We start from the raw sequence: 22,444 nt of genomic DNA on the forward strand, positions 1-22,444 counted from the left end.
AATATTTGGCAAAAACATAATTACGATCACATGTTGCTCTCTATTTTGCGTGAAAATACTTGGGAACATATTTCCAAAATTAATGGACCTCACTTTACAGAAATGCTTTGTCGAGATCGGCGTGGAAGAACCTCAACCCCATCGAACACATTTGGGATGAATTGGAACTCCGACTACGAGCCAGTCCTAATCACCCAACATCTGTGCCCGTCCTCACTAATGCTCTTGTGGCTGAATGGAATTGAGTGGAAAGCCTTCCCAGAAGAGTGGAGGCTGTTATAGCAGCAAAAGGGGACCAACTCCATATTAATGCCCATGATTTTGAAATTAGATGTTCGACGAGCATACTTTAGTGTATGTCTCACACCAGTGGGTGTTTGTGCTATGGCTTTTGACAGACACACTGTGGGCTTGCTTGTATGATCAGACAGGGGGTGGCAAAGACCAGGCAGGGGGCGGGGTGTTAAATGTCATACTTTTCTATATTTATGACATGTGACAACTTATGCAAAATGTGTGCACTCACTCATCTACAACACAATAGTTAATTGAACGGTTACCTAGACTACAGTGCATTTTGAAAATATTCAGAACCCTTCTCTTTTTCTACATTACAGCCTTATTCTAAAATTGATTTAAAAAAATAAAATCATCAATCTACACACAATACCCCATAGTGACAAAGCGAAAACAGGTTGACATTTTTGCAAATGTATATAATACATTTAAAAAATACCTTATTCACATAAGTATTCATACCCTTTGCTATGAGATTTGAAATTGAGCTCAGGTGCATCCTGTTTCCATTGATCATCCTTGAGATGTTTCTACAACTTGATTGGAGAACAGCTGTAAATTCAATTGTTTGACATGATTTTGAAAGGCACACATCTGTCTATATAAGGTTCCACAGTTGACAGTGCACGTCAGAGCGAAAACCAAGCCATGAGGTCGAAGGAATTGTCCGTAGTGCGCTGAGACACAGAGCTGAGAAAGGGTACCAAAAATATTCTGCAGAATGTCCAGGCTCTGGCTGGGCCACTCAAAGACATTGAGAGACTTGTCCCGAAGCCACTCCTGCGTTGTCTTGGCTGTGTGCTAAGGGTCGTTGTCCTGTTAGGTGAACCTTCACCCCAGTCTGGTGTCCTGAGCTTTCTGGATCTGGTTTTCATCAAGGATCTCTGTACTTTGCTCCGTTCATCTTTCCCTCGATCCTAACTACTTTCCCAGTCCCTGCCACTGAAATACGTTCTCCACAGCATGATACTGCCACCATCATGTTTCAACGTAGGGATGATGGCAGGTTTCCTCCAGGCGTGACGCTTGGCATTTAGGCCAAAGAGATCAATCTTTGTTTCATCAGACCAGAGAATCTTGTTTCTCATGGTCTGAGAGTCCTTCAGGTGCCTTTTGGCAAACTCCAAGCTGGCTGTCATGTGCCTTTTTACTGAGTGGCTTTCGTCTGGCCACTGTCATATAGGCCTGATTGGTGGAGTGCTGTAGAGATGGTTGTTCTTCTGGAAGGTTCTCCCATCTCCACAGAGGAACTCTAGACCTCTGTCAGAGTGCGTTTCGGGTTCTTGGTCACCTCCTAGACCAAGCCTCTTCTCCCCCGATTTCTCAGTTTGGCCAGGCGGCCAGCTCTAAATTGAGTCTTTGTGGTTCCAAACTTCTTTCATTTAAGAATGATTGAGGCCACTGTTCTTGGGGACCTTCAATGCTGCAGAAATGTTTTGGTATCCTTCCCAGATCTGTGCCTCGACACAATCCTGGCTCGGAGTGCTACAAATACTTCCTTAGACCTCATACCCTGGTTTTCACTCTGAAATGCACTGTCAACTGTGGGACCTTTATATAGGCAGATGCGTGCCTTTCCAAATCATGGCCAATCAATTGAATTTACCACAGGTGGACTCCAATCTAGTTGTAGAAACATCTTGAGGATGATCAATGGAAACGATGCACCTGAACTCAATTTCGAGTCTCATAGTAAAGGGTCTGAATACTTAAACTGAAATACCTTATTTACTTTTAATTTTTAATACATTAGCAGAATTTTCTAAAAACCTCTGCTTTGTTATTATGGAGTATTGTGTGTAGATTGATGAGGAAATGTTTTTATTTGGTCTTTTTTAGAATAAGGCTGTAACAAAACAAAATGTGGAAAATGTTAAGGGGTCTGAGTACTTTCCAAATGCACTGTATACACACACAACACTGACACTCACACAAACCCACACACATTCACATGCTCTAAATACACACACAACACACAGGAATAACGATACCACATGCACACTTTCACATTCATCATAAGCTGCTGCTAGACAATTCTTTATTCTTACACTTATTATTATCTATCCTGATGCCTTGTCACTTTACCCTGCCTTCATGTACATATCTACCTCAAATGCATTGTACCCCTGCACATTGATCTGGTCTTGGTACTCCCTGTATATAGCTCCATTCTTGTGTATTTTATTCATCTTGTGTTAATTATTATTATTAATTTGGCGTAGTTGGGGAAGGCTCATAAGCAAGCATTTCACTGTCAAGTCTTGTATTCGGCGCATGTGACAATATTTGATTTGACCAATATCATGCTATAAAACCTGCTGTCATTCTAACAACAGTAGATGCATATTAGAGTACAACACTTTTAGTGCTGTCAGCAGGTCCAGCAAATGTGTCCTCTCTTTTATTTTGGTTTTAATTTCTTTTCACCAATACTGGAGCAATGTAATGCCTTTGACTTATGTCCTTTTGTAGTCAGAGTGCAATATATATATATATAACTTCCTCATTGACAATAACATTTTAGCTAATGATCTCTACCACTCTGAAGCATGGCAATTGTTCATGTGTATCGACATGCTACTGTTGCTCTACAGGAAGTCAGGCCATTATAAATGGTTTCAAACGAGAGCTGCATTGCATATTTGTAGCTCACACTTCTGCAGGCATGCCCAAGTGACAAGAGAAAACCCACACAGAGAACAAGAGTAACGCAGCTACACACAGACACACACACACACACACACTACAAAGAATGTCAAAAAGACAATGGTGAAACTAAGTCTCTCCTCCCCACCCCTCTCTCTCTCATACACTCACACCTTCAGAGACTGACACCCAACAGGAAATAAAACCAGAGAAAATGTAAATGAGCTTCACTGAAAATCAGAGATCATTTAGTTCAGGCAACAGAGTGAAAAGAGAGACGAGAGAGGGAGGGGGGTCTAACTGGTGAGTGAAGAAGGAAGGTGAGAGAAAGTGGTGTTTGTGCGCCTGCAGCAGGAACAGCAGTCAGTGGAGGGAGTTTGTGTATGTGTGTGAGTTTGCGCCATGCCCCAGGAGTAATGGACTCCCAGAACCGGTCTGCACTGGACATCTCCACCCGGAACCCCCAGGAGGACTTTGAGATTCTGCTCCGGGTCGGTGGAGGCACATATGGCGAGGTTTACAAGGTCAGAGATAAAAACAACTCACAGCCAGGACATTTTCAGAGAGTTTTATGTTACCTTGTTGCTGTGCTTTTTACTTTTTTTGTGATGTTTCTCATGGTGGCCTGTGTTTCGAATGTCAATAGTCTGATTTACAATAAAATATTCAATTTTATTTGTGGCTGCAAGCTATGGTTTGATTTCATGTAGGCCGAAATCATGTCGCAAGTAAATTAACCTTGTTGGATTAGTTTATTCACATTCTCAGGAAGTTTAGACTTCAGTTTTTTGTAATTCCTGTTTCAAAAAAGGAAGTGGTTTTCGAAAAAGCATATATGATCAGATATTTTCAATTTTTTTTCATACACTGGTTTCCTTTCTCTTCATCTTTCACTTTTGGTTAGTGAACATGGCCCTTTGTATATTACATGAAAGTGTATTATCTCAATTCTGTGGAATATGTTTCCCCAAGTAGTGAAGGATTGTGTCATAGCTCACCAGGGAATAGAGGTTGATCTGTTGTCTTTCTTCAGGTAACTGAGTCCTATACTCTTACCATGAGGTCAGTTGTGTTTACCCCTCACAGCTCAACCCCAGTCAGTTACACTGTGACTTTGTATGCAGCAGTTTTGTTAATGGGCAGAATGTGTTCTAAGTCAGTAACTGTGTTGGAACAAGACAACCTGTCACCTGTCAATTCACTGTCCTAAAGACACATTTATTGTGACCACATTAGGGACACAATGTGTTTACCTCGAATCAGGATAGGGCCTAAGGATGTGACCAATAGGTGAGTTGGAACATCACATCCATTCAAACAAATACAGAAGCTTGTCATTGATATGCGTGGATGTTGGGAGGCAATATCCAACTGTATCTTTCAGTAACACTTGTTACCGACAAGTTGCAAGGACACATTCGATCTCTGAATAAGTCATATTGCATCCTGCCACAGAATTTTGCAGAAATGCAGTGTGTTTTGCACCTGTTTGAACACCACATGATGAGTGTGCTATTCAGCACCAGCCATGATCATTTCATTCAGTTGCTACGTATAGCATGAATTCAATGTGGAGCACACCATTTTCACTTTTATTCCATCAGGAACATTTTGTGTAAAATGTGTATCTTATGTGGAATTTATGCCCTTTCCAGAATCTTGGTATACTCTACGATGTCAATAATGTTATTGTAGAAGAAGGACAAAGATTTTATAATGTCATAAATGGCCTTACTGGACAAGCTTTGGCAGAGTTTGCCAGCTGTTGTGTTCAGGAGCTTGTCCACTGTACATGTGACTGATGCAAAGTAGGGGGGATATGAAGCGTACTTCCTCTCCAGAGAGAAACGGAGGCCACCAATAGATTCTGCTTTATTTTCACAGTGGTTTGCATTTATTCAACAACTTATGGTAGCAATGCCTGCGAACAGACAGTTGAATGTGAATAAATACACATTCAAAGCACTGAAGCCACAGGGGCTTTCACATACATACACTCACCCACAGGGGCATACACACAAGCTGACACATACAGGCACACACACACACTCATCCACCCTCGAAGCCGGCCTATGTGTTGATTCAACAAGCAGACTGAACACTGATGGAGACCTGCATATGCAGCACTTTGCTTACCCACAGTGTCAGGGAAACAGGCCAGCCTTGAGTGAGCATGTGTGGGTGAGGGAGAATAGGTTTGGTTAGCATGCTGTCTGTGTCAACAGTGTCTGGAGGGGGGTGGGGGGTCAAGGAAACAAAAATAAACACCAGAAAAATACCTGGACTTCTGCCAATATTTGTCAGTGGGTCATTTTTTAGTTTTCCTTGTTGGGCAACTTTATGATGCTTCTCAGTAATTCAAAGAGCTGTGGGTTTTTATAGGTTGGTAATTCTAAACTCTATGTATCCACAACATCACTGTGGGTACATCTCTGTTGAACTACATTGTTATCAGGCCTCCCAACTGTCCCTAGGCCTCCTGTAAACACTTCTGCTTCGGCACACTTCCATAAAAGCAAAATATTTGTTGGTACACATTGAACTAAGAATCCTTTTTTTCAACTAAAACTCCTATCTTCTATCTAGTGTAAATCCATTTGAATTCAATCATTTTTTGATAGCACCCCCTTTTGATTTGAACTAAACCTACCATACATACAATATTTGCCCATTGTAGAAGTGGTCAGAAAGTGACTATTTTGGACCTGAATGTCAAAACATTCAAGAAATAAAGGTGCTCAAAGTTGACCTATTTTGCTTTTAAATTAAATCAAATTCAACCATTGGTATTTTCCAGTGATGAAGACATAGATGTCTCGTGGTATGGTGGGGTATGCAAAATGGATCAAATTTGGAGCACCTCTATCTCCTGAATGTTTTGGAATTCAGGTCCAAAAAGTCTGACCACTTCTTCCATGGGCAAACATTTATGGATACTTTCAAAAATTGATTGAATTCAAATGGATTTACCCTCCTATGCAAGTGAACTTGTTACATCTGTAGGCAGGGATCCTACTGATGTGACATTCAGAAGAACTACTTACACAATCCTCAAGTTTTCGATGCAATAGAATTTATCCCACAGGCTCATAGGCATTGACTCCACAAAGGACAAGATAAGGTTGAGTTTCAGCCAAGCCACAATACTTATAATACTGAAAACAGTGGGTTATTGTGATGTGTCTCTGTCAATAAAATGCGATGACATTTTGTGCCGGGTGCAATCTTTGACAGAAAGTGGAAAATAAAGAAGTGAGAGAGTCATTGGTATTTACAGAATCTACACTTCACAATTAATGTGTGTGTGTGTGTGTGTGGGTGTGTTTAACTATACTTGTGGAGACCAGAAGTACCCAACTTTATCACTTTAACTGGGGAAACTCTGAGAAAGAGGAAGGGAGAAAAATCCTTCCAAACAAAGGTGAGAGGTGATCTACAGTTCTACTTTGTGAAGTACCACTGGGAGGAAGTTAAGTTGTGATGTTCCTAAGGTTCAAACACAGTGACACTCTTAAAGGTCACCTATCACCATTTTACCATTGCACTGTTAAACCCATCCTTCATCCAAAACATGTTCTGCTTTCGCCTATTTTTGACATTTAATTTGAGTGATCAGAAGTTACTCATCATTATCGACAGCCGTGCTTCTTAAAATACATTTGTCACTTCGTCCTCTGAGTGTAAGAGCTTGTGAGTGTCTGCATGTGTATCTATTTGGTGTCAGTCTGTCAACAAGGTCATTGACGTCACCATGGAAACTGCCTGGCTTCGATCACAACGTTTCCAGTGGTCTGCGAGATGAGCACTGTTTGTTTTGTGGCTTTTCTTCAGTGGCCATCTCTCTCCACTCAACCCAGCCCCCTGCCAGCCAACCCCATCCTATTATCTGTCTACTTTCCACTGTGCACATTCATGGGCTATGTTTAGTGTTGTTGTGTCAACCAACAAACAGGGTCTCTCATTGGTGTGCTCTAGTGTGTGTAGGCTTTGTGATTTGGCAATGCAGAAGTAATTAACAGAGTCTGGGCAGTCTTGGTAGGTGTTTCCTCACAGCAGACCTTAGACCTTTTTAGCAGTAAACAAAACAGTGAACGCCACAGTAAAGCTACACCAACTCAACTCTCATCCGATAATGAACACACATCTTCAATGGAAAGTAATTGTAGCATAAACTCATAGACCCAACATGATCCTAAACTGGGACATGCTTAACACCCCGGCCATCCTACAATCTAAACTTGATGCCCTCAATCTCACGCAAATGATCAATTAACCTACCAGGTACAACCCCAAATCGGTAAACACGTGCACCCTCATAGATGTCATCCTAACCAACCTGCCCTCCAAATACAACTCTGATGTCTTCCATCAGGATCGCTGCGATCACTGCCTCATTGCCTGCATCCGTAAAGGGTCTGAGGTCAAACGACCACCCCTCATCACTGTCAAACGCTCCCTAAAACACTTCATTGAGCAGGCCTTTCTAATCGACCTGGCCCGGGTATCCTGGAAGGATATTGACCTCATTTCGTCAGTAGAGGATGCCTGGTTATTCTTTAAAAGGGCTTTCCTCACCATCTTAAATAAGCATGCCCCATTCAAAAAATGTAGAACCAGGAACCAATATAGCCCTTGGTTCACTCCAAACCTGACTGCCCTTGACCAGTACAAAAACATCCTGTGGCGTTCTGCATTTGCATCGAATAGCCCCCATGGTATGTAACTTTTCAGGGAAGCCAGGAACCAATATACACAGTCAGTCAGGAAAGCAAAGGTCAGCTTTTTCAAACAGAAATTTGCATCCTGTAGCACAAACTCCAAAAAGTTCTGGGACGCTGTAAAGTCCATGGAGAATAAGAGCACCTCCTCCCAGCTGCTCACTGCGCTGAGGCTAGGAAACACTGTCACCACCGATAAATCTACGATAATTGAGAATTGAATTGAGCATTTTTCTACGGCTGGCCATGCTCTCCACCTGGCTACCCCTACCCCGGTCAACAGCTCTGTACCCCCCAACAGCAACTTGCCCAAGCCTCCCCCATTTCTCCTTCACCCAAATCCAGATAGCTGATGTTCTGAAAAGCTGCAAAATCTGGACCCCTACAAATCAGCCAGGCTAGACAATCTGGACCCTCTCTTTCTAAAATGATCACACAAAATTGTTGCAACCCCTATTACTAACCTGTTCAACCTCTCTTTCGTATCATCTGAGATCCCCAAAGATTGGAAAGCTGCCACGGTTATCCCCCTCTTCAAAGGGGGAGACACTCTACATCCAAACTGCTACAGACTTATATATATCCTACCCTAACTTTCTAAGGTCTTCGAAAGCCAAATTAACAAACAGATCACCGACCATTTCGAATCCCACCGTACCTTCTCCGGTAGGCAATCTGGTTTCCGAGCTGGTCATGGGTGCACCTCAGCCACGCTCAAGTTCCTAAACGATATCATAACCGCCATCGATAAGAGACAATACTGTGCAGCTGTATTCATCGACCTGGCCAAGGCTCTCGACTCTGTCAATCACCACATTCTTATCGGCAGACTGAACAGCCTTGGTTTCTCAAATGACTGCATCGCCTGGTTCACCAACAACTTCTCAGAAAGAGTTTAGTGTGTCAAATCGGATGGCCTGTTGTCCAGACCTCTGGCAGTCTCTATGGGGGTGTCACAGGGTTCAATTCTCAGGCCGACTCAATGATGTCGCTCTTGCTGCTGGTGATTCTCTGTTCCACCTCTACGCAGACGACACCATCCTGTATACTTCTGGCCCTTCTTTGGACACTGTTAACTAACCTCCAGATGAGCTTCAATGCCATACAACTTTCCTTCCGTGGCCTCCAACTGCTCTTAAATGCAAGTAAAACTAAATGCATGCTCTTCAACCAATTGCTGCCCGCACCTGCCCGTCCATCCAGCAACACTTCTCTAGATGGTTCTGACTTAGAATTTGTGGACAACTACAAATACCTAGGTGTTTAGTTAGACTGTAAACTCTCCTTCCAGACTCAAATTAAGCATCTCCAATCCAAAATGAATCCTTCACTCATGCTGCCAAACATGACTATCCTGCCGATCCTTGACTTCGGCAATGTCATTTACAAAATAGCCTCTATCACAGTGCCATCCTCTATCACAGTGCCATCCAGGTCATCTATAAGTCTTTGCTAGGTAAAGCCCCGCCTTATCTCAGCTCAATGGTCACCATAGAAGCACCTACCTGTAGCACGCGCTCCAGCAGGTATATTTCATCGGTCACCCCCAAAGCCAATTATTACTTTGGCTGCCTTTCCTTCCAGTTCTCTGCTGCCATTGACTGGAACGAATTGCAAAAATCACTGAAGCTGGAGACTCATATCTCCCTCACTAACTTTATGCACCAGCTGTCAGAGCAGCTCACAGATCACTGCACCTGTGCATAGCCCATCTGTAAATAGCCCATCCAACTACCTCATCCCCATATTGTTTTTTTATTTATTTGTATTCTTTTTTGCTCCTTTGCACCCCAGTATCTCTACTACTCTACATTCATCTTCTGCACATCTATCACTCCAGTGTTTACGTTGTAATTATTGCGCCACTATGGCCTATTTATTGCCTTACCTCTCTTATCTTACCTCATTTGCACACACTGTAGATAGACTTTTTCTATTGTGTTATTGACTGTATGTTTGTTTATTCCATGTGTAACTCTGTGTTGTTTGTATCGCACTGCTTTGCTTTGTCTTGGCCAGGTTGCAGTTGTAAATGAGAACTTGTTCTCAACTAGCCTACCTGGTTAAATAAAGGTGAAATAAAAAAATCTGTCCTGAGGTCAGTGAATCAAGTTATACTCCCCCTTCCATAACAAGCCCACTGACTGATGCAGCTGTCTTTTACTCAGGCTCGGAACAAGCAGAACGGGGAGCTGGCAGCTATCAAAGTCATCAAGATGGAGCCAGGTAAAAAGTCCCCTCTGTTACTACAGATACTAGAGACCACACATCAATAGTTTATATATACACTAGATGACTGACAGGGGGTGCTTTGTTGAAGCCACCGTGCCTCCATCTTGGCACTCCCACACCGTTGTAAACGTATTTTGGAAGATATAAAAAACATGAGCTGGAGCACACCCAAAGAAAATGATTCTATGTAGAGGTGCTGACTAACGGCAAATAAACTATAAGCTATAAAAATAAAGAGTTGCACACTCTATATATAAACTCCCAGTAATTTATTGGGTAAATCACCAACGTTTCATGAACACTTTGCCTTCTTCAGGGTAATGTCATGAATACTTGAACCAGGTTATGTAGACAACCAGTGCAATTAGTGCAACCAATGACAATAGTGAGGGGTGTGTCATAATTATTAAGTTAATTAGAATTAATTGATTGAAACTGTTAAAAAACAATAGTTTATGGCATATTAAATATATTAGGCTATTGTTATCATATGGAAACATAACTAAATATTGTACATAATATTAGCATCAACATATATTATTGATTAATTCAATTTCACATATATTTTATTGTTTCCTATTTCATTTTTTGTTACATGTAAACTTTTGGTTCAACTATAATGCATAATAAGCATCATCAACAGGGGGGACATATTGGGTGTACAACAAAAAATACTTAAATGTTATTTTGTCCTTGAAACATTTAATTGAAATACTGTAGAATTCCATCCATTCCTATGGAGGACTGCTCCTACTGGGGAGTGCCAATATGGCCAACATGGTGGCTTCAAATCCTCTCAATGGCCAATACATAGCATCAGCAATCCAGGGTTTATATACTGTACATCATTGGTTCAAATACTATTTGATATCTTTCAAATACTTGGAGTGTTTACTTTAACCTGTCTGGAGTGCCAGGTGGGCAGGGTTTGGTCATTCTAGACATTTATATTGGTTCCATTACAACAGGCAAGATCAATCGAGCACAAAAATAGTATTTGAAATGATTTCAAGTAGTATTTCAACCCAGGTCTGAAAGAAACAAACCTTTCAATCCACATTGGTATCATATTTCTGCAGTAATGCCGGTGTCAAATGTTACCATTCCACAAAAGTAGTTGGTAACAAACCAAGATGATGTTGTGGTGCTATATTGTGACATCATCTGGCACCCATATGCACTGCAGTGTGGTACATGGTATAAAATGATATGAGATGATATGACCTTTTCCCACACAGAGGAGGATTTCTCAGTAATCCAGCAGGAGATCGTCATAGTGAAGAGCTGCAAGCACCGCAACATTGTGGCCTACTATGGCAGCTATATACAGTGAGTGGGCACTGAGCAGGCCCTGCCACACACAGCCACATATCATACACTAGTTGGAATAGGATGATACAGACTAATTGGAAATATTATCAGTGGTGATCATGATAAAGTTACTGGGAGTATAACCCTTTCATATGACAGATGTCCGTGTGTGTGTGTGTGTGTGTGTGTGTGTGTTTGTGTGTGTGTGTGTGACATGCGTGTGTGTTTCCAGGGCCAACAAGCTGTCGATCTGCATGGAGTTCTGTGGAGGAGGCTCTCTTCAGGACGTTTACCATGGTGTGTTTGTGTGTGTGTGGGTGTGTGTACCAGCTTAGGTTGATTTAGGATTTATCTCTTCAACTGAGAAAACTCTGAGGAGTAAGGTGAACATATCAGACAAACAAAAAGCGAGAGGTGATCTACAGTATGTGTGAATGAGAGACAAATAAGTGGTTTGATCAGGCTTTGAATACAGATCAGTCTCACAACCAGCCGGGTTTACTTTGTGATGAACATCAGGGACACTCTTAAAGGTCAACTACACTAGATAGCACAAAAATGTGCTATCTAGAACCTAAATAGGTTATTTGGCTGTCCCTATTTGAGAACCGTTTTTGGTTCCAGGTAGAACTCTTTTGGGTTCCATATAAAACCCTTTCCACAGAGAATTTTACGTGGAACCCAAAATAGTTCTGCCTGGAACCAAAAAGGGTTATCCTATATTGACAGCCGAAGAACCCTTTTGGAACCCTTTTTTTCTAAGAGTGTATCACCATTACACTGCAAAACCCCTCTGCCCAAAACATATTTTGCATTTGCCTATTTTTATAGATTTGAGTGAGTTCCTCATCATTATCAACTGCTGTACTTCTTAAGACATTTTATCACTTCATCCCCGAGAGAGTGTGTGTTGAATACAGGTGTGTGTGTGTGAGTGAGAGTATGTGTGGGTGAACTGGAGCAGATTACACTCTACGACTGTAACAGAGTGTCCTACTTCACCCCCCCTTTTCTCCCTCTAGTGACCGGACCTCTCTCTGAGCTTCAGATTGCATTTATCTGCAGGGAGATGTTTCAGGTAAGATCACTCATATCACACGTAGAGAGTATAGAGTGTATAACATGTCACTCTGGTTGTTCTAGATAATAGTTGCTTTGATATCAACACGTTACAGTGAACTAACTGTCTACCTGCAGGGTCTGGATTACTTACATGGCCAGAAGAAGATTCACAGAGACATAAAGGTGAGATGACCAGGGTTGACTCCCTAATCTGCTGGGATGAGTTAGGCCTCTATAACGGTTATGAATGGCCCATATTGGCAGGAGCCTATCTCCTGTTTCAGTAGCATGAGTCAACTTGATGAACTAGAACACCTCCTAGACAGGACGCTAGTCTGTCACTAAGGGCCATTCTGGCTCAGACAAGGCTTGCTTTAAGTTAGGATGCAATGTTTGTTGTGTTTTCATGCTGTCCAGACAGAATATACTGTACACATTACTCTGTCGTGATCGCTTGTGTCTCGTCTTCCTGTTGTCCAGGGGGCCAACATCCTCCTGAATGACCAAGGAGAGGTGAAGCTAGGTGTGTGACTGTGACGCCCTAAAACACTCAACAGGCGGTAAATCATAACACTTAAATCATAGATTTTTGTCCTCACATATTAAATAAGTGACATTTATTGTCTGGCTGTTTAGCGGACTTTGGGATTTCGGCACAGATCACGGCTACTTTGGCACGGCGGATGTCCTTCATCGGGACTCCTTACTGGTGAGGTTGAAGGTCAAATGAGTCCCCTCCATGTGGCTCTTCTCGAGGTTGTATGTGATGTCAGATGGTCTTGATGTTGATGGTAGCGGTGGCCCGTGTCTTCCAGGATGGCGCCAGAGGTGGCTGCCGTGGAGATAAAGGGGGGTTACAATGAGCTGTGTGACGTGTGGTCTGTGGGAATCACTGCCATCGAGCTGGCTGAGCTGCAGCCTCCCCTATTCGATGTGCACCCACTACGGTAATCACAAACACACTCAAATCATTCCTTTAACCCACACACACAACATTCTTTCTTACATTCACACTCCCCGCAGAAAGAATCTAGACTTTCCTCCTTCCACACCCCCTCATGTTCCAGTTGGATATACATTCATGCTTTTAACCAATTACGCACATGCCAACCCCCACTTTTTATTTTTTATTTCACCTTTATTATATACTTTATAAGTCAATTAAGAACTAATTCTTATTTACAATACTGACCTGTGACGACACACACACACACACACACACACACAGACAGACAGACAGACAGACAGACAGACAGACAGACAGACAGACAGACAGACAGACAGACAGACAGACAGACAGACAGACAGACAGACAGACAGACAGACAGACAGACAGAGACACACACACATATACACACACACACACACACAAACCTCACATTAAAATCTTGTCTTTTCTCAGGGTGCTGTTCCTCATGTCAAAAAGTGGCTACCAGCCTCCTAAACTAAAGGAAAAGTCCAAATGGTATGCAGTAAGACCATTACTATCCACTTGAGCTGTGGAAATGATACCTGTATTCCTTAATTCATTCAGTCAATTAATCTACGGTCTGTAATATGCAGTTGGTTAAAACAACAGTATTTGTTCCACCACTTTCATGTTAGGTCCTCGATTTTCTATAACTTTGTCAAGACAATGCTGATCAGGAACACTAAGAAGAGACCCAGTGCCTCAAAGATGCTGACAGTGAGTAAACCTCAAGAAGCACAGAGAATGTCTCTCTTCTCTGCTCGATCTTACTCACCCACCTCTCCTCTTTCTCCTTGCCTCACCTTTCCTAAAAATGCACTAGCTAGAATGGTGCAACATCTCAAGAGTCCAGCAGAGTAGTCTGTCTGACCTGTACAACAGACAAGTGGTGAGGAAGGCAGAATCCATCCTGTCTGACTGTACCCACCCCCTACACCATGAGTTCCAGGTGCTATCCTCTGGCTCCCAGTGTAGATTCCCCACTGTTAAGACTAACATGTACAAGCACTCCTTCACCCCCTATGGCCATTGCCCTTTTCAATACATGGAAGAGAAGGAGGTAGGCCAGGAATGATGATTTTGAGGATGATGACGGTAATATGTTGTTGATGATGGTGGTGTTGACATTGATGAGGTTTTTTAGTTTTTGTCAGCACATTGTTAATATGTTGTTGATGAGATGATCTAAGAACGCACTGAGCACTTTACTTATTAGGCAACTTTGGCTTGCCATACTTTTGTGGTGCTGCTAACGTCAATCACTAGTAGGCCTACTGTGTACACTGAGTATACCAAACATTAAGAACACCTTCCTAATGTTGAGTTGCACCCCCTTTTGCTCTCAGAACAGCCTCAATTCTCCGGGACATGAACTCTACAAGGTGTCAAAAGCGTTTCACAGGGATGCTGGCCCATATTGACTCCAATGCTTCCCACAGTTGTGTCAAGTTGGATAGATGTCCTTTGGGTGGTGGACCATTTATGATTCACAGGGGAAACTGTTGAGCATGAAAAACCCTGCAGCGTTGCAGTTCTTGATACAAACCAGTGCACCTGGCACCCACTACCATAACCAGATCAAAGGCTTGAGCTCCTCTATTCATGTCTTGTAGTACCTGTAATCCTTTTTCACTTCCTAATTTCTCTCTCCGTCTCTCTGTCTCTCTGCCTCTGTGTCTCTCTCTGTCTCTCTGTCTCTCTGTCTCTCTCTATCTCTCTGTCTCTGTGTCTCTCTCTCTGCCTCTCTCTCTATCTCTCTCTCTCCCTGTCTCTTTCTCTCTCTGTTTCTCTCTCTGTCTCTCTCTCTCTCTCTGTCTCTCTGTCCTGCAGCACCTGTTTCTGACCCAGCCGTGTCTGAGACAGGATCTGATCTTGGATCTGCTGGAGAAGCTACGTCACCCTGAGAAACTGAAGCCCTGCCTGCCGTCTGAGGAGGAGGATGTGGAGGTCAGAGCATCACACACTTGCCACACACACACACACCATAAAATCATATAGTAATAAACATTGTTTAAACAATAAATATGAATAATACACATCAATACACATGATCACACATTGTAAAAGACATGTAAAATGTAAATGCGGTACTCATGGCTATATGGTGATATCTCCTATAGGTTGTGGTACCTGGCTCCTTGAGAAGGATTCACTCCATTAACAGACACAACCAGGCAGAGAGAACCAACTCTGACATCAGCTGTGAGATATATTCAGTTCGTTTTTCCTTTGTGAACCTGTCCAGGAAATGTTATCGGTTGTATACATGTGCAACTAATCATTGGATTGGTGTGTGTGTTATAGTGGAGCAGCTCTACACCAAGAGACCAGTAAAGACAGCCCCAGCAGAAGCAATGGTACGTGTCTGTGCGTAAGCGTGTGTGTGTGAGTGTGTCCATGTGCGTACCTATGGTGCTATCCATGCCTGTGTACCACTGTGCTTCCCAGTACAAACGTAGGCCTGCGTGTCTTATTGATCAGAGTCGTCTGTCATTGTCTTTCTGTGCTTCAGGTACGACCTACAGTACAGTGTTCCACACTGGGATCCACTGGCAGCGACAAGAGTCTAATCAGGTAAGTGGATTACTGCTTAGCAAACCAATCACACACTGACTGACGGCTCCATCAGCTCCAAGTCTTACAGGGCAATTGATCCAATGAGTAATGAGGAGACCACTGTTGACTACCGATCTTAACCAGCACTGTGTTGATCTCGTTCCCGTAGGGACCAATGCCTGGACTCGGATGATGACTACGATGACGTGGACATGTAATCCTAACGCACACTTGATTATTCATTCATCAGCTTGACATTTCTTCAGTTGTACATTTGTCTGATTTGTTTGACAACCCTCTCTTCCTCCTCTCCACACTCTCTCCACAGTCCCACCATCTGCACCAGGAGGTAAGCAATCCTACTGAGACATATACGTACTTCACCCATTCCCTCTGACCTATGTTTCTGGGCCCGTATTCATAAGGCGTCCCAGAGTAGGAGTGCTGATTGGTCGGCACCCCCTCTCTTATCCTTTGTGGTAAAACTCTTCCTTGATGAGCACTCCCACTCTGATACACTTAGTGAACACAGGTCTGGATGTACACTCTTAGAAAGAAGAATTCCAAAAGGGTTATCCTATGATGAAGAAGCCTTTTTTTCCCCATAAGTGTGTACTGTATTTCTCGGATGGGATGGAGTCGATGGACTGCTCTCAACATCATTGTCTTTACCATGCTTGTGGCATAGACGGGTTGGTTGTCTAGTAACAGAACTGAAGCGTGCGTAACTATGGGACATGCTGAATGCCCCGAGGTGTCTGTTTAAACTACTAGCACACAGCTCAGACACCTATCCATACCCCACAAAACATGCCACCAGAGGTCTCTTCACAATCCCCAAGTCAAGAAAGGACTATTGGAGGCGCACAGTACTGCAGAGAGCCATGACTACATGGAACTCTATTCCACATCAAGTAACTGATGCAAGCAGTACAATAAGATTTTAAAAAACAGATACAAATACACCTTATGGAACAGCAGGGACTGTGAAGAGACACACACACACTCAGGCCCAGACACACATACACATTATAAGACACGCACTCTACACACACGTACAGATGGATGTTGTATTGTAAATATGTGATAGTGGAGTAGTGGCTACATTTATTGCGTTAAGTGTTTTGAAATGCAATATTTTAAATTGTATATAACTGCCTTATTAATGTTGCCGGACCCCAGGTAGAGTAGCTGTTGCCTTGGCAGCAGCTAATGAGGATCCTTAAATAAAGATGGGACAAAATAGACGGGGTTGGCTTAGACTGTTGACAACATGTAAACTATATTTTGTCTCCAAATGTTTATTGAAAACATAAATACATTTGCACAATGAGCACTTGTTGTCTCTCAAATACATCGTTACAGTTGTTGGTAGCAAGCTAGCAAATGTTTTGCCATATTAGCATAGACATGACATGAGTCAAAACACCTCAAAACAAGACATGGTATCAATAAGAAGATACAACGAGCTGAAACGAGACACCTACTATTCCCCACATGGCAGCCTCTTGTTGTTGTTGCTAACTATCTGACCGTTCAGAATGATAACAACACCCACCTTCCGGCCACATCATTTTTTTTGGGACGTTGTCAGCCAACCCGTCTATATAACAGAGCTTTATGGGAAATTCGATTCAAAGATTTGGCTAAAAACAACAATCTGAAACACTGAACTATTTCTGTTTCTCCCTGAACAGCGAAACCATTCCACTAGATGACATCCCACCACCACTCCCTCCGAAGGTATACAACAACTACATTTTTCTAAACTACAGTATGTCAATTTGTTACCTCTACAAATCCCATGTGTCTATAAATATGGTGTTGACATACAGTTGATAAAGGCCACATTTCCAGTGCCTGACTTTATGTATGCCCACGCAGCCCAAATTTTATACCAGTTCAGAGGAGTTTGTGACAGGGGAGGACGAACGTGGCCGGATACTGCGCACCCTCTACGCCCCCTCGCCGCTCCTGCGAACATCTAGTGGCACCCACACACGCCCTGTCCCTCGTCCACGGTCCCAGCGAAACGTCAACTCCGGTGAGTGTCAACTCCACTCTTATTCCTATTTGTTACCTACAGTTACAGATATAGGATCTTCATTTGATCACCCGGTTGTCCCTTCTGAATTGCATTCACTTACAGTGAATGACCTTTGACCTGTGACGTTTACCCTGAAGCGCATCTTCTTCATGCTCTCCGATGTACAGTAACAACATGATTGTGTCCCCTGTAGACCCTGTTTCCTTCCCATTACACATAACAGACAGATCAGCGGGCCTCCAACCGCCTGAGCTGCCCCCCAAGAAAGACAGGAGAAGGAGACAGCCCCCCCAGGTATGGATGGAACCAGAAATTAAAACAGCAATTCATTTTTCCTTCTGAGAGGTGGACCAGGAAAACGCCTCACTTGTTGGCTCACAGGAATGTGGATGAACTGATTCCAAAATGCATGTTTAGAATAGGTGTCTGTTTTCTATTTCAGGATCCGGTTGAATGTCCCAGCCCTGTGCTGAAGAAACCACCAGTAAGTTTGTCCACCAATCTCACGAGTACTCCGATCTACAGTTTACGACAGTTACTGTAGCTGTGTATCGATGCACTGAGACGTACTCACACCTTTATCTGGAACACTACACACACACTATGAATAATGAGAGTGACTCCTGGGCCCGTTCATAAAGCGTCTCAGAGTAGGAGTACTGATCTAGGATCCGTTGAGTTTTTTTTTAGATCCTAATGAATTAGATTATATAGACATGGGGGAAATGATCCTAGATCAGCACTCCTACACTGAGATGGTTTATGAATATGGGTCCTGTTCTCCACCTCGTGTCTAGGTGTACTTTAAGAAAGTATTTCATGGCTGTCCATTGAAAGTGAATAGTTCAACGATGTGGGACCATCCGACAACCAAAGACCACCACCTGATCCTGGGAGCAGACGAGGGGATCTACACCCTCAACCTAAACAGCTCAGAGGCCACCATGGAGCTGGTGAGAATCTGCTCGAATGTCTTTCCATGTCTGCAGCGAGGCTAGATCTGGTCGCATTGCGTGATGACAATAGCGAGATGAACGCATTCCAAAGCCCTGGACCAGAGCTATAGTCAGGCTGAGTTTATGGTCTTCGAGATTAAGCTCATGCTACAGTATGACAGCACAATTCAGGAAGATGGATGTTGTAGGTACAGTATTGCATTTTGCTTTGATATTGCTTGTAATCTCTATTTAACTCTACATGTGCCTCACTCATCTGCTGTTCTCTTCTCCCTCTCCTGCAGCTCTATCCAGGAAAGTGCAGCTGGGTTTACACCATTAGTAATGTCCTCATGTCAATATCAGGTGAGATTCTGCAAGCCATAGTCATTCTACAATACTAACATCTGTAAAATAAATTGATAAAATAAACTGAAATCATCTGTGTGTGTGTGTGTGTGTGTGTGTGTGTGTGTGTGTGTGTGTGTGTGTGTGTGTGTGTGTGTGTGTGTGTGTGTGTGTGTGTGTGTGTGTGTGTGTGTGTGTGTGTGTGTGTGTGTGTGTGTGTGTGTGTGTGTGTGTTTTCCTCCACAGGTAAGTCGTCCCAGCTCCATTCTCACTTACTGAAGGAGTTGTATGAGCAGGCCCGAAAGGAGCAGCGAATGGTGGCCTTGCCAACCCACAGACTATTGCCTAGGTAACCCTATAATCCATTGCCACACGCTAGTAACGGGTCTTATTCATTAGTGAACACAGTAGCAAAGCCTTTCCCAACAGAAGAGCAAAACAAGCATTTCTTATTGGATAAGTTCAGTAGTAGTCCCTCCCCGTTTAGGCCCATTTCCTTCCGCTTTGTTCCTAGTGAATACGACCCTGGTGTTTGTTGTTGATTATAACATTTTCTCCCCCTGTAATTAGTATTATTCATCAACATACATTTTATTTCTTGTTTGCAGGAAGTTTGCTGTCTCATGTAAAATACCAGACACCAAAGGCTGCAAGACCTGCTCAGTGGGTGAGAAAAGAGGAGTTGAGAATTCTGTTTAACTTGATAAAAAAAAAAGGTCCAGGCGATCAGTCACTGAACTTCAGTTGTAACATGAGTGGGTTTGAAGTCAAAGTTGATTTGACTTCAAGTGTCTGCTAAATGACTGTTAACGATCCCTCCAGCCAGTAACGTGCAGCGGGGCTGTGTGTTCCTGTGCTGTGCCCTGGAGACCAGTGTGGTGCTCCTGCAGTGGTACGAGCCCATGCATAAGTTCATGCTCATCAAGGTGAGTACACACAGGATCTCACAGCATCCCTTCTCATCATCCTGCTGCCCACTGTCTTCCTGGGTCCTATTCAGTAGGCACATCGTAGCAGTAGGCACATCGTAGCAGTAGGCACATCGTAGCAAAACAGTTAGCATAAGAGATAAGTTCAGGTAGTTCTTCCCTGTTTCGCGCCGTTTCAAATAGTTTTCTCCCTACTAGACACAACCCTGTATTGACGTCTACTGTCACAGCTGACAGTCTCTGTCTACTTCCCTGACTGTGTATTTGTCCTCTGCAGCACTTTGACTTCCCCCTGCCCAGTCCCCTGCGTGTGTTTGAGATGGTGGTGGCTCCGCAGCAAGAGTACCCTCTAGTGTGTTTCGGGCTAAACAGGGGCCCCAGTCCTGAGCAGCCCATTCAACTGGACAACATGAACCTCAACTCCAACACCTCTTGGTTCACCAACACTGGCTTAGGTACTATGAACTGAATCCTCAACTGAACACATCACAGGCTTGTTTCTATGAACATACAGTTCAATGAAGTAGTGAGCTTTCTTCTTAGTTTGGACCAATCTAAAAGATTTGTTGTAACTGTGTGTTTATGTTCCAGAGAGCCGGTGTCCTGGCACAGTGCAGGTGAACCAGCTGGACTGTAACACTCTGCTGGTGCTCTTTGAGAGTAAGTCATGTTGTTATCATCACCATCCTCAGGAAGAGTAGGCTAGTTACAGACCAATGACGGTGTCTCTATCGGTATATAAGAGCAACATGAAATGTGTAGGAAAGGCTAATGTGTGTGTGCCTCTCTGCCCTCTGAATAGATTCAGTACACATAGTGGGCCTGGAGGGGGTGCAGAGGAGCCACTGGACGCTTCAAGCTGAGACCACTTTCACTTTTGATGTGGAAGCTGTAGGTAAGAAGGGGAGGAGTAGAGGAGTATGGTCATCATGATACAATCATTGTGAGGTTTGGGGGGTGGGGGGAATATTGGGATATGGAGGGCCCTACTGCACATTCTCACCCTCTGTCTGTCTGAGGGCCTAATGTACATTATCTCCCTCTGTCTGTCTGGTTCAGTGTATTTTGAGAACACTCTGCTGGCCATGTGGCGTCATGGCTGGCAGAGGAGAGGAGAAGGCCCAGACATACTGCAGGAGATCACAGACCCCAAGAAGACCTACCGCCTGGTGGGATCAGACCGGTATGTGTGCCTGTATACTTTCATGGGATACACACTCTCACACACACACACAATCAAGTAAATATAGTTTGATTGACTCATTAATAACCCCGCAGGATAGTTGTCATGGAGACACGGCAGTGTGAGGACCATTCGGGGCTCTGTAACCTGTACATCCTGGAGATTGCCGAGAACTATGTCCCAGTACCTTGAGAACTCTAGAACATGGAACCGAGCTCAAAGTAGCACCCCTGCGAACACTCCAAGCAGCAGCCATGGCACTGTGTCGTCCATGCCAAACAATACTGCTTTGCTGCTGGTTTAAAGGAGCACAGCCTGAATTCATCCCTCATAATATGTGAGCAGCTTCCACTGCCAGCCCACACAGGCAGACTGTGCCCAGACACACATGTGCATTCATTCCTCCACAAATACCTATTTATCCTGTAACATTACCACAGTACTTGCCCTCTGCTGCAACCTGGTCTCAGAGCATTTCATATTATTCTGTATGTAAATCAGCGGCACTCCATTTAGTATGATATGCTACGTTTCGTATGGTATGTATTCTTTTGTGAATGTCCATTTCGTATATGTTAAAAATTCCTATTATGTTTTGAATTTGCAAAATGTACAATATGTAACAAATTTGCAAAAGTACGATATGTTACGAATTCTAGCTAGGTGGCTAACGTTAGCTAGACTAGGGGTTAGGGTCAAGTGTTAGGTTAAAGGGTTAGGGGAAGGGTTATTGGAAGGGTTAGCTAACATGCTAAATAGTTGCAAAGTAACTAGAATGTAGTAAATTATTGAAAAATTGCTAATTATCATACTAATTTCAGTGTTCCGGAATTACATTTACTATGTTACGTCCAGTCTTTGAGACCAGGCTGTCTTTTTTTCATCCACAGGCTCACACACATAGGGGCCTACATTTCCCATCACAATCAATTCTAATAAATGGAGAACGTTACCCAATAAAGATCTTCCAAATCTGACTTGTTTTTCATTACACTGGAATGTCAACAAGTGGCCAACTAATTTCACAGTGCATGGAAGTGTTTTTGGAGTGACAAAGTTGAATTGCCCATAGACACTATTCTGAATGGACATTCCCACTTCTCTGAGGTCTGCACAGACTGCACTGAAGCCTTCAATTAGTGAATTGTCCTGATAACAGGAAAGGAGGGCTGTTTTAATCATATCAGGAGGTTGCTGCAAACTGATGTGG

General features: G+C 43.2%; 1 protein-coding gene across 1 annotated transcript; it reads left to right on the forward strand.

The window, feature by feature from the left end:
• Positions 1-450: 450 nt before the first annotated feature.
• LOC135552736 (mitogen-activated protein kinase kinase kinase kinase 5-like) lies at positions 451-22,211 on the forward strand. Its single transcript, XM_064984547.1, has 31 exons — positions 451-3,467; positions 9,830-9,887; positions 11,132-11,222; positions 11,437-11,501; positions 12,227-12,282; positions 12,402-12,449; positions 12,747-12,789; positions 12,903-12,975; positions 13,082-13,213; positions 13,669-13,731; positions 13,872-13,953; positions 15,067-15,183; positions 15,357-15,438; positions 15,541-15,593; positions 15,749-15,810; positions 15,962-16,006; positions 16,121-16,141; positions 17,490-17,535; positions 17,677-17,836; positions 18,033-18,133; positions 18,282-18,323; positions 18,637-18,792; positions 19,080-19,140; positions 19,369-19,471; positions 19,731-19,789; positions 19,945-20,048; positions 20,329-20,506; positions 20,643-20,711; positions 20,854-20,946; positions 21,111-21,234; positions 21,330-22,211. The coding sequence occupies exons 1-31, from the start codon at positions 3,327-3,329 to the stop codon at positions 21,424-21,426; spliced, it is 2,625 nt and encodes an 874-aa protein (XP_064840619.1). The 5' UTR covers positions 451-3,326; the 3' UTR covers positions 21,427-22,211.
• The last annotated feature ends 233 nt before the right edge of the window (positions 22,212-22,444 follow it).

The sequence above is a fragment of the Oncorhynchus masou genome, chromosome 13 (assembly GCF_036934945.1).
Source record: "Oncorhynchus masou masou isolate Uvic2021 chromosome 13, UVic_Omas_1.1, whole genome shotgun sequence".
Classification (NCBI taxonomy): Eukaryota; Metazoa; Chordata; class Actinopteri; order Salmoniformes; family Salmonidae; genus Oncorhynchus; species Oncorhynchus masou.